The sequence below is a fragment of the Pan paniscus genome, chromosome X, assembly GCF_029289425.2.
Source record: "Pan paniscus chromosome X, NHGRI_mPanPan1-v2.0_pri, whole genome shotgun sequence".
In the NCBI taxonomy this organism is placed as follows: Eukaryota; Metazoa; Chordata; class Mammalia; order Primates; family Hominidae; genus Pan; species Pan paniscus.
Window position 1 is genome coordinate 83952737 of NC_073272.2, and position 13816 is coordinate 83966552.

A 13816-nucleotide genomic window follows, 5' to 3' on the forward strand; every position below is an offset into this window, starting at 1 on the left:
CATCAAAATTTTGTTGGGATTTAGATAAAGAAGACTGAATTTCTGTACAATTTACATTGGAATGGAGGGAATGAATCCATTTTTTACACTTTCTTGTAACATGTAACATTTTACTGATAATCTACATTCTAAGAAATTATATATTTCATTCCCATTGTTTGTTTTAGATTTTCACACCATTTTGAGCATAAATATAAATCTCTGTATTTCAACACTCTCAATATTCAATCACAATCAAGTAAGTTATGAGAAGTTTGCAATAACACATCGGAAATATGAAAGATTTCACAATATGAAAGATTTTCACAATGCAGCTGCCTGGCAAGCATTTTCATTTTAAGGTAATGACAAGATAAAAAAAAAAAAAAAGCAGAGGAAATTACTGCAGGAAAAAAAAAAAGTAGCATTTACTAAATGCAATCTCATCAACCCATTTTATATTACATTTTCTAATACAATTAGACATTTTCCTCTGTGCCTTAGTAAAGATATTTAAAATAAGCTGTTTAGAGCTGTTAATAGGAGATATTTCTGGTTCTTAAACAAATCTGAGTATGATGATTGGTCTCAGCAAATAAGAAACAGATATCCTGGGCCGGGCGCGGTGGCTCACGCCTGTGATCCCAACACTTTGGGAGGCCGAGGCGGGCAGATCATCTGAGGTCAGGAGTTCGAGACCAACCTGTCCAACATGGCGAAACCCCGTCTTTACTAAAAATACAAAGAATTAGCCGGGCGTGGTGGTGGGCACCTGTAATTCCAGCTACTCGGGAGGCTGAGGCAGGAGAATCGCTTGAACCTGGGAGAGGGAGGTTGCAGTGAGCTGAGATCCGGCCACTGCACTTCAGCCTGGGCGACAAGAGCAAAACTCCGTTTCAAAAAAAAGAAAAAAATAAAAGAAACAGATATCCTGGATATTTTTGTCTAGAATTGGTGGTACAATTCCCTATTTGAAGGCGAATAAATCTTTTAGTCTTTAAGAAACACATATTCTGAATGATTATTCTTATTAAAATATATTTATCTTTAGGGTCTTTGAAGGTACATCAAAAGCAAAATAAACTTAAGAACAGACATCCTTTCTCTTTCCTAAATTAGCCTAATGAATGCCAAGCAGGAGAAAGTTGCTAATCTTTCAATCACTAAGGTTTCACACTAAGAGGATTTGTAACATTTTCAAACAGACATAAAAGGTCCTATGCATTCAATAAGATCCGTGACCAGTTCTGTTAGATTTATCTCTTGCCTCCTCTCAATCACCTTCTCGTTACCTTTCAAGAATGTAGCAGCTCTGATTTTTACTGCTGAATAACTATGATTGTGATAAAGAAAAATTTATTCTCTTAAGAGTCCTTGTCCCTTACTTGCTAACCCATTAAAATGCACGCATTTTATTTAGAAAGAGAAAGTATTTATAAAGCAGACCAAATGCCTGATGAAAAGTTCAAATACAATGAAAAATATGTCACATATAGTATTCACTTGGTAAATGCCTGTTTTACTGATATTATTTTTGGGGATTACATCTACATTAATTTGGGGTTTAAAGAGCATAAGATCAACAATGAATCTTAAATGTATTTATTAGTTTAAAAAGCTAAGATTTTAAAAAGATGTTTACACTGCAAGGGTTTCTGTGTGTTCAAGGTATTTATAGAAACAAATACATACTAAATGATTAGCCCTATTTATTTTTAAAATAGTATTGTTATACCAGGGAAGTGAAGCTGTTTATAAAATTAGTGACTTCATACCCTGAATATTTTTTCTCATATTAAGCAAATGTCACTTGTAATAAGAAGCTTTAAATTTGAGTGTAAGACCTCAATACTTACCCTGACTACACTGAAGTCCAGCTTAGTCTCCTGTGCACACTGTAATATGAGCTGAAAGCAATTTTTACTTTGATTTGTCATTCCATTTTCATAATAACGCTGTAAAATCCTTTGTTGTTCTACAGTAAATACAGAACGTAGATTCATCTAAAAATAAAAGAAGATACTCTGAAAATTGGAATAAAAATTTGGTATGTGCAGAATTTGTACACTTATTTTTTTTAATACAATTTCAGTGCTTCCAAGCTGTAAACTTCTGTAAGTGAATTAATCCCCAGTAGTGGGCAATAATTTGTGTGCTAAAGGGAGACAGCTTCTCAATGAAAAATATGCATAGTGCAAACACTTATTGAATTTGTTCAGATAATGTACCAACTTTAAAGAAAAAAGACAGGAAATAAAAAAGAGGAAAGTCCTTATCTGGTTAGTGTTAATACATGGGAAAAAAGATAATTTCATTGAAATAAATATTTATGGCTAGTAAAGTCAGAGATGGTGGTAGCCATACGTGATCAATTATCAACAGGGACACTCACTGTTCTTTGTCAAGCAAGGCATCTGGCATATGTCTTATAGCCAGAAGCTGTACTCTGGAACAAAAGGGTGCGTTTATTTTTCATCTTGGATAAAGGGATTCTTTTACATATTAAAACAAAACCTCTTTAGAGCTTAAATATAAACATGAAGGTTTAGTGACTGTGAACATTTCTGTGCTTTAGGGAATACTAAACAAAATAATTATTTTAATAAACATAGCATATACATAAAAATTTAAAATTATATACATTTTACTCAAAATAAACCATGTTAAAACTATGTACCTTTTAATTAAATTGACACCATCACAATTTGACAAGATAAGTTAAAAAAATGCTTTATCTTTTCTGCCAGTAGACAAAATGTTTAATATTAAGGGTATACAACTCTGTGAATTTAAAGAATAAAAGTCAGGTCAAACTCTTCTTTGAAAATGGTAAATTCCAGTAGTGCATTTCATAAAGAATCCTTGTGATTAGATTAAGTCAATTTTGGGTTCTTGTTAAAAGCTGTCACACTAAACTTGTTAATCCCAAAAGTTGACAGAAAAAAATACCACATCTTTTCCAAGAAAAGTGTCTCCTCAAAATTAAGAAAACAGCAACACATTAGTTGGGCATGGTGGTGTGAGCCTGTGGTCCCTGCTACTTGGGAGGCTGAGGTAGGAGGATTGCTTGAGCCCCAGATGTGGAGGTTGCAGTGAGCTGAAATCACACCACTGCACTCCAGCCTGGGTGACAAAAAGAAACTCTGTCTCAAAAAAAAAAAAAAAGAGGAAAGAAAAGAAAGGAAGGAAGGAAGGAAGGGGAAAAGAAAAGAAAAAAGAAAAGAAAAGAAAAAAGAAAAGAGCAACAACGAAACTCTTCAAGCCAAACCAGACAGAAATTTTTCCAGCATACTGTGTATGGAAATAACCAAGTACATTGACATGGAAATAACTTATCTTTCTCTGAATACTTTAAAAAATAAAGCTCTCTATTAAGGAAAGTAAGCAGTCATCCAGTCATCCAGTGCAATCTGTACACCTGACTTTCTTGTCCGCACAAGCATCTATCTCATCTATCTCCTATCTAATGTTAAGAGATCTGATGAGAGAAAATCAGATGTAGGTGAGCACCAGGAAAGATGAGAGTAAAGTTTCTCCCTGAAACATCTGAAGCAAAGACTTCTACTGACTTTCTGAAGGGGATCTCATTCAAGTGCACTAATGTGTAAGCCTAAATCGAACGAAATTTTCAAGGATGCGTGGGCAAGTGAGCAGGAACAATATCCATTAAAGCAATTTTTTTTTACTATCATGGCTGCCAGATTTCAGAGCCGTTTGGGGTTTCTTTTCCTAAATGGTTCAGCCGCAGTCAGGAGAAGAGCCAGAAGATGGAGGTCAAATACCTGAAATATTTCATCTGGTATGGATTTAGAAGCAAGGTACTTTGAAATGGGTTCTGAGGACAATGGTATACTTCAAATCATTAATGTACAATCAGAGCTCTGATCCTCCTCTGCAGGGCTGTACCTACTGCAAAAAGCCTAAAGTACAAGATGTGAGTGATCACCAAGTGTGATAATATCTGCCCTATGTTTTCCCATTAGCTGGCTGCAACTGTTACATTTATCTAAGTGTGATATCAACCTACAAAACACACCAGGTCCTTCCCCATTGATACCAGTAGTCAAATAAAGATGACTGAGTATTAAACAGATTTCTGGATACTGCAACTCTGACAATAGACAATGCAGGGACCTTTTAGTTTTCCCTTTAAATTCAGTAATAGCAGCAAGGCCACTTTGCTCACAAGATCTACTATATTATAGGAAGTTAATTCTTTACAACAACTAGATAACCCCATTTGAGCAAGATAATTTATCATTATCTTCATCCACCCTAGCAATCTTGGCCTCTGAAGTGGCAAGATATTGAATGACTGCACTGCCAAGTTTCTTAATCATTTGCAACAAAATAATCAAAAATAGAGTTTTTAAAATAATAACTTTTAAAGTTGGGTTTTTATTTATGTGGAAGATAAAATAACAAACGGTCGGTTCCCTGGAAATTGAGGTCTGTTGGGTTGTGGTGGGGATGGTGGCTGAATTAGGGGATTGAGTGCTGAAGTAACATTTTATTTAGTGTTACCCCCAATATTCCGTATTATGCTACCATTCAGCACATGCCCACCCATAGGAATAAGACAACCTCGGTTTATGCTCAGCTTCACTGCTGACAATTTGGTAAATCATTTAATTTCCATGAATATCCATTACCAAGTCTGTAAAATGCTGGACTGTACAAGTCATCTTGTCTACTACTCTGGGTTGATACAAATAAGTTATGATATATGAACTCATTTGTGTTAAGTTGTAAAGCATGTAGTTGTAACATACCTAGATTTTTAGTACAACTAGGCTCTTAAGTTTATATATCATATTCAGATATGGAATTTTTCAGGTTCCACTCAGGTTTAAGATTCAGTATTTTAATGAAGACTCTGAGACATTGAGAAAATATTAAATCATGCTTAGTATGTTCTATTCAAACAAGCTGAACAATGAGTATAATTTTTTAGATTTGTTGCTTTGGAAGTACCTGAAAAATACAGCTTCTAAGAATGTCTGCTTCCTTAGGTGTTCCAGATAGCAAAGGCCATATTTTCACATGGAAACACTTGAGATAAATTCCTATATGATGTAACACTGTTCTTATAGATTCGATGCCATACTTAAAACCAGCTCAATGCCTTACTAATGCCCCAGCTAATTAAAACATTTGAAAAGTACCAAAAAATTTACTTATAAGTATTCATTACTGGAAAACAAGATATTCTAAATGGGATGACGCATTTGGAGGCTGAGGTAGGAGGATTTTTTGAGACCAGGAATGTGAAACCAGCTTGGGCAGCATGGTGAGACCCCACCTCTACAATTTTTTTTTTAAATTTTAATTAGTGGGGCATGGTGGCATGTGCCTGTAGTCCTAGCTATTCAGGAGTTTCAGGTCAGAGGGTCTCTTGAACCCAGGAGTTCGAGGTTACAGTGAGCTATGACTGCACCATTGCACTCCAGCCTGGGTGACAGAACAAAACCCTGTCTCTAAATAAATAAGCAAATAAATAGAAATGGGACAAGTCCATAAAATCATCATCAATTCAAATATAATGCTTCTTTCCAATATAAAAAATGTGCATTTGGAAAAGCTATTGATGTTTTTGTTTACAAAGTGTTGAGCCAAGTTAAACATAACACATTGAATATCTTATTTTGGCCAACATGTCTATATTAATATTGTATTTCTTATCCATTATTATTATTCACTTCTAAACTTACATACAGTAAAATTCACTCTTTTTCATGTACAGTTTTATGAGTTAAGAGAAATGTATATAGTCATCAAACCATCACCAAAATCAAAACAGAATAGTTTCATCACTCCCAAAAATTTCCCTTATGCTGCCTCATTAGCAAGCCATCCAGCCACCCCAGCTCCTGGCAACCACTGTTTCTATAATTTTGACTTCCGTAGACTGCCGTATAAATGGAATCAACATGTAGACTCTTCAGCCTAGCTTCTTTCATTTAGCATAGAGCATTTGAGATAAATCTGTGTTGCTGTGTGTCATCAGTAGTTTGTTCCTTTTTCTTGTAAAGTCGTATTTTATTGTATTAATGTACCACAGTTAATTCATCCACTGAAGGACATTGAATCTGCTTTAAGTTCTTGGCTGTTATGAATAAAGCTGTTAAGAACATTTGTACACAGGTTTCTGTGTGCAGGTAAGTTTTCATTTCTCTTGAGTAAATACCTAGGAATGAAATTTCTGGGTCGTATGGTAAGTGTATGTTTAATTTAATAAGTTGTTAACCTGTTTTCAAAATTGGCTGTACAAATTCGCATTCTCGAATGCACTGAAAAACATTCAGTGAAAGATTCATTTCTTTCACTTCCTCATCAACATTTATTGCAGTCAATTTTTTAAAAATTAGCCATTTCCTAGTTGTGTAATTGAATATTATTGTTGTGGTTTTGTGTTTCTCTAGTGACAAATGTTGTTGAACATCTTTTTGTATACTTATCCGCCACTTCTTTGTGGAAGTGTTTTACTCAAATATTTGCCATATTTTTTAATTGGGTTGTTTGTTTACTTATTATTGAGCATTGAGGGTTCATTATATATTCTGGATACAAACCCTTCATCAGAAATATGATTTCCAATGTTTCTCCACCTGTGGCTTATCTTTTGCTAATTATTTATATCTTGCCTGATTTCTTTTACTAGAGATTTATAGTTTTCAGAAAACAGATCCAGCATATACTCTGTTAAATAAATACCTATATATTTTCTGTTTTAGGGGGATTATTATTGTAAATTGTATTTTTTAACATTTCCAATTGTTCATTGCTAGTTTATTAACATACAATTGATCTTGGTACATTGAAGTTGTATTCTGCAACTTTACTAAACCAACTTACTAGTTCCAGGGGATTCAGTTGATTGGTATTTTCTACACAATCATGTTGTCCACAAACAGGGACAAGCTTATTTCTTGTTTTCTGATATGCATTCTTTTCATTTTTCTATCTTGCCCTAACTGGACTGGCTAGGACATAAATCATGATGTTTTAATAAGAGCTATGAGAGTAGACATTCTTGCCTTATTCTCAAGTTTGGAGGGAAAGCGTTAAATCTTTCACCATTAAGTATGATGTTCGCTACAGGTTTTTCATACATGCCTCTCACCAGGTTAAAGAAGTTCTCTTTTATGTTTATTAAACTGAGTTCTTCTTATTATTATTATTATTGTTACCACTAATGGATATTGAATTTTGTTAAATGCTTTTTCTTGCATCTATTGAAATGATTGTATAGTTTTTATTCTTTAATCTTTAAATGGTAAATTATGCTGATTGATTTTCAAATGCCAAACCTGCCTTCTATTCCTGGAATAAACCTCACTTGGTAGTGATGTATTATTCTTTTTATATATAATTTGATTAAATTTTTAAATATTTGGTTAAGAATTTTTTAGTCTATTTTTGTGAGGGATATTTGTTGTGCTTTTCTTTTCTTGCAATGTATTTGGTTTTAGTACTAGGGTAATGAGTTAGGAAGTATTTCCTTCATTTATGTATTCTAGAAGAAATCACATGGAATTGCTAATAATTTCATTTAAATCTTTCTTAGAAATCACCAATGAAACCATCTGAACATGGAGTTTTCTTTGTGGGAATGTTTTGAAGTATGAATTACATTTCAGTATTATTCAGATAATCTATTTATTCTTGAGTGAGTTTTGATAGTTTGTGTCTTTCAAGGAATTGCTCCATTTCATCTAAGTTGTTGAACTCAAAGGTATAAGGTTGTTTATTAATAGTTCATTGTTTATTATTATTATTTTACTGTCTGTAGGGCCTGTGGTGATGTACCTTTTTTCTTCTTGGTATTGGTAAATTGTTTGTTCTTCTTTATTTAGCATTTATTTAGTGATCTTTTAAAAGATCACTGTTATTGAAGAACTAGCTTTTAGTTTCATTAGTTTTGTCTATTGTTTTTCCATCTTCATTTTCATTAATTTCTACTCTCTATTTTTTGTTCGGCAAGTATTTATTGAGTGCCTTCAATGTGCCAGATACAATGTACAGGGGACACAATATTTATCACAGGAGACATGGTGGATCCAGTGCTCATTGTTAGTCTTTTGATGCCACAGATTCCACATCACTGAGAGGTTATGTGGTTTGATTTTGTTCACCATTCTATTTACCGGACATATTTATTTTCCTACAGCACTCTATTAACCTCGTTTTCTGCCTTCTGTCAATTTATGAACAAATTGGGGTCTGTTTTCCCTCTCTACAGGTGAATTTTCTCACCTTTTTAAGTGCTTGGACAATTTTTTTTTAATTCTTAAATTTCAGTGGCCACCAAATTTAATCTCAAACTTTATTTTTTATCTTTACTTTTTACTTTTAGATTCAGGATGTATATATGAAGGTTTCTTACTTGGGTATATTGGGTGATGCTGGGGTTTGCGCTTCTAGTGAACCCATCACCCAAACAGTGAACATAGTACCCAGTAGGTAGTTTTTCAAATCTTGACTGCCTCCGTCCCTCCCCACTTTTGGAGTAATCAGTGTCTATTGTTTCCATCTTTATGTCCATATGTACCCATTGTTTAGCTTCCACTTATAAATGAAAACTTGTGTTATTTGACTTTCCTTTTTTATGTTAATTCACTTGGGATAATGGCCTCCAGCTGCATCCATGTTGTTGCAAAGAATATGATTTCATTCTTCTTTATGGCTATGGAGTATTTCATGTTGTATATGTACCACATTTTCTTTGTCTAATCCACTATTGATAGACACTTAGATTGATTCCATGTCTTTGTTATTACGAATAGAGCTGAAATAAATATATGAGTCCAGGTATCTTTTAGATAAAACAATTTTTTTTCGTTCACCCAGTAGTGATATTACTGGGTCAAATAATAGTTCTAGTTTTAATTATTTGAGAAATCTCCATACTGCTTTTCATAGGGATAGTATTAGTCCATTCTCGTACAGCTATAAAGAAACTTTCCAAGACTGGGAACTTATAGAAGAAAGAGGTTTAATTGACTAACAGTTCTGCATGGCTGGGGAGGCTTCAGGAAACTTACAATCATGGCAGAAGGGAAAGCAAACATGTCCATCTTCACATGATGGCAGGAAGGAGAATAATGATAGCCAAGCAAAGTGGAAGCCCCTTATAAAACCATAACATCTCATGAGAACTTACTCATTATCATAAGAATAGCATGGGAGAAACTAGCCCCATGAGTCAATTATTTCCCACTGGGTCCCTCCCACAACATGTGGGAATTCTGGGAGATATATTTCAAGTTGAGATTTTGGTGGGGACACAGCCAAACCATATTATTCCATCTCTGACCCTTTCCAAATCTCATGTCCTCACATTTCAAAACACAATCATACCCTTCCAAAAATCCTCCAAAGCCTTAATTCATTCCAGGATTAACCCAAAAGTCCAAGTCCAAAGTCTCATCTGAGACAAGGCAAGTCGCTTCCGCCTATGAGCCTGTAAAATCAAAAGCAAGTTAGTTACTTCCTAGATACAATGGGAGTACAGGCATTGGGTAAATACACCATTCTAAATGGGAGAAATTGGCCAAAATAAATGGGCTATAGGCCTCATGCAAGTTCAAAATCCAATAGGGCAGTCATTAAAACTTAAAGTTCCAAAGTGATCTCCTTTGACTCCATGTCCCACATTCAGGTTATGCTGATGCAAGGAGTGGGCATCAAAGGGCTTGGGCAGCTCCAACTTTGTGGCTTTGCAGGGTACAGCCCCCCCCCAGCTGATTTCACAGACTGATGTTAAGTGTATGTGGCTTTCCCAGGCTCATGGTGCAAGCTGTCGGTGGATCTATCATTCTGGTGTTGAGGACAGTGGCCCTCTTCTCACAGCTCCACTATCTGTGTGGGGGCTCCAACCCCACATGTCTCTTCCACATTGCCCTAGCAGAGGTTCTCCATGAGGGCTCCACCCATGCAGCAAATGTCTGCAGGGACATCCAGACATTTTCATACATCCTCTGAAATCTAGGTGGAGGTTCCCAAACCTCAATTCTTGACTTATGTGCACCTGCAAGGCCAACACCATGTGTAAGCCACCAAGGTTTAGGTGGCTTTGCACCCTCTGGTGCAATGGCCTGAGCTGTATGTTGGCCCCTTTTAGCCATGGCTGGAATGCAGGGCACCAAGTCCCAACTGTACAAAGTAGCAAGGCCCTGGGCCTGGCCCATGAAACCATTTTTTCTTTGTAGGCCTCTGCACCTCTGATGGGATGGGCTTCCGTGAAGACCCCTGAAATGCCCGGGAGACATTTTCTCCATTGTCTTGGTGATTAGCATTTGGCTCCTTGTTACTTATGCAAATTTCTTCAGCTGGCTTGAATTTCTCACCAGAAAATGTAATTTTTCTTTTTCACTGCATCATCAGGCTGTAAATTTTCCAAACTTTTATGCTCTGCTTCCTCTTGAATGCTTTGTCACTTAGAAGTGTCTTGCACCAGATACCCTAAATCATCTCTCTCAAGTTCAAAGTTTCACAGATCTTTAGGGAAGGGGCAAAATACCACCAGTCTCTGTAGAGCAAGAGTGACCTATAGTCCAGTTTCCAACAAGTTCCTCATCTTCATCTGAGAACACCTCAGCCTGGACTTCATTGTCCATATCACTATCAACATTTTGGTCAAAGCCATTCAACAAGTCTCTAGGAAGTTCCAAACTTCCCTACATCTTTCTGTCTTCTGAGCCCTCCAAGTCTCTAGGAAGTTACAAATTTTCTCACATTTGCCTGTCTTCCTCTGAGCCATCCAAACTGTTCCAACCTCTGCCTGTTACTCAGTTCCAAAGTTGCTTCCACATTTTGGGGTATCCTTATAGCAGTGCCCCATTCCCAGTACCAATTTACTGTATTAGTCTGTTCTCACGCTGCTATAAAGAATTGCTTGAGACTGGGTAATTTATTAATGAAAGAGTTTTAAGTGACTCATAGTTCCACATGGCTGGGGAGGCCTCAAAACTGACAGTCATGACAGAAGGGGAAGCAAACATGTCCTTCTTCACATGATGGCAAGAAAGAAAAGAATGAGAACCAAGTGAAGAGGGAAGCTCCTTAGAAGACCACCAGATTTTGTAAGAGTTTGCTCACTATCATGAAAATAGCATGAGGGATACCACCCCATGATTCAATTACCTCCCACAGGGTCCCGCCCACAACACACAGGGATTATGGGAACTATAATTCAAGATGAGATTTTGGTGGGGACACAGCCAAGCAATATCAGAGGTTGAACTAATTTACTTATATTCCTACCAATAGCATGTAAGTGTCTCATTTTCTCCACATTCTCGCCAACATCTATTATTTTTTGAATTTTTAAAAATAGCCATTTTGACTGGTGTGAAATGGTATCTCATTGTGGTTTTATTTGTATCTCTCTGAAGATCAGTGAAGTTGATCTGATCTTATATTTACTAGTCTCTTCATTTGGCTTTGTTTGGATTTAATTTACTTTTCTTTTCCTAGTTCCTTGAAATGGAAGCTTATACTGTTGATCTGGGACCTTTCTTCTTTTCTAAATACAAGCAAGTAATGTTAAATTTAGTTCTAAGTATTGCTTTAGTTACATTCTAAAAATTTTGATAAAGTATATATTAATTGTCATTCAGTTCAAAATATTTTCCAATTTCTCTTGTTTACTGTTTAATTAAAATATTTAGGGCATTTCCAGATATCTTTCTGTTATTAATTTTTAGTGTAATTTCATTATGATTAGAGAACATACTTTTTATCATTTCAATTCTTTAAAATTTTTTAAAAGTGTGTTTTATGTCCCAGAAAATGATTTCTCTTTGTGACTGTTCCATGAACACTTGAAAGGAATGTATATTCTGCTGTTGGGTGGTCATTTCTAAAAATGTCAATTAGGTCATGTTGTTTGATAGTATTTTTCAGGTTTTCTATATCCTTATTGACTTCCTCACAACTTTTTCTATCAATTACTAAAAGAAGAATGGTGTAATCTCCATCTATAACTGTGGATTTGTCTATTTTTATTTTCAGTTCTGGAAGTTTTTGCTTTATGTGTTTGTTTGTTTGTTTGTAACATAGTCTCACTCCATCACGCAGGCTGGAGTGCAGTGGCACAAACTTGGCTCTCTGCAACTTCCATTTCCTGGGTTCAAGCAATTCTCATGCCTCCTGAGTAGCTGGGATTATAGGCATGCATCACCATGCCTGGCTAATTTTTGTATTTTTAGTAGAGACGGGGTTTCACCATGTTGGCCAGGCTGGTCTTGAACTCCTGGCCTCAAGTGATCTGCCCTCCTTGGCCTCCCAAAGTGCTAGGATTACTGGTGTTAGCCACCAGGCCCAGCCAACTTTTTGCTTTATGTATTTTGAAGATCTGTTGTTAGGCACATATACATGTAGTATTGTTATATCTTTTTGGTAAATTGACCCTTTATTCTTTAGTTATGTAATGCCGCTCTTTATTCCTGGTACTAGTCCTTGCTCTGCATTCTACTTTGCCAGACACTAATGTAAACACTCCAGCTTTGTTTTGATTGCTGTACCATAGTATATCACTTTCCATATTGTATTTTACCCTATGTCTTTATATATGAAGTGGATTTCTTTTATAAAACATATAGTTTGGTTATTTAATCCAATATGACAATACCTTTTAATTAGTTTCTTTACACCACTTACATTTAATGTAATTACTGATATGGTTGGATATAGGTATACCATATTATTTGTTGTTTTCTGTTTGTCCCTCTGACATTGATCTCCTTTTTCCAACTTCTTTTGGATTATCTGAATACTTTTTGGTATTCTGTTTTAATTTTTTTTTGCATATTTTTAAGTGATTGTTTTAAGGATTACAATGTACATATCTATTTTTTCTTTTTACACATTTAATATTTTACAACCTCAATGACAACTATCTAGGTACCTTTTCCCTCCCCTCTTTGTTTTATAGTCATCATACATAGTACATCTCCATGTATTAAAAACCCTGATAGACAATGTTATCATTTTTACTTTCAACAGTCATACATATTTTAAAGAACTTAAGAAGACAAAAATAGAATCCCATATTTACCCAGAATTTGCCATTTAATTTGGTCTTTTTTTGTTCCTGAAACTCAAATTTTCTCCTGCTATCATTTCCATTCAGCCTGAAGAATTTACTTTAACATTTTTAAGAATAGATCTGTTTGCAAAAACTTTTCTTAGGTTTTTTAAATCTGAGAATGTCTTTATTTCATCATTTCTGATACATATTTTCATGGACTATAGGAATCTGGGTTGACTTCTTTTTTTTCATTTAAAGATGTTTTTCCACTGTTTTACGTCTCCATGGTTTGTCTTAAGAAAAATTCAGTCATTCATACCCTTGTTTTCCTATGTATATGCTGTTTTTCTACGGCTATTTTCAACATTTTTTTTTTTACCTTTGGCTTTCAGCAGTTTGATTATTAAGTGTCTAGGCATAATTTTCTTTGATTTTATATTATTTCAAGCTCCTTGATATTGAATCTGTAAATTTTCATCTTTTACAAAATTTGAGAAGTTTTCAGACATTGTTTCTTCAAATATTTTTTTCTACACCAATCTCTCTCCTGTCCTTCTGGGATTTCAGTGACATGAATACTATTTTTATATCATCCCATAGGGCTTGAGGTTCTGTTCATATTTCTACATATTTTTTTCCTCTCTGGTCATCAGATTAATTTGTGTTGATTTATCTTAAAGTTCACTGACTGTTTCCACTGTCTTCATCATTCTCTTACTGAGCACAGATGGTGCCTGTAAAAAAATTTCAGATAATGAATTTTCAGCCCTATAATTTCCATTTAGTATTATTTTCTAGGCTCTA

General features: G+C 35.1%; 1 protein-coding gene across 8 annotated transcripts in view; it reads right to left on the reverse strand.

Moving 5' to 3' along the window:
• Positions 1-13816, reverse strand: part of HDX (highly divergent homeobox) — a 183248-nt gene that overhangs the window by 154179 nt on the left and 15253 nt on the right. For 7 of the 8 annotated variants that reach the window (XR_008622702.2, XM_008978145.3, XM_063601718.1 and 4 more), the window contains one exon: positions 1836-1982. The exons of the other annotated variant lie outside the window; for it this stretch is intronic. Coding sequence is in view for 6 of the 7 variants with exons in the window: in XM_008978145.3 (XP_008976393.2) it covers positions 1836-1982 (147 nt within the window). In the remaining variant the exon portion in view is untranslated. The remainder of the gene's footprint in view (positions 1-1835; positions 1983-13816) is intronic. 8 annotated transcript variants of the gene reach the window in all.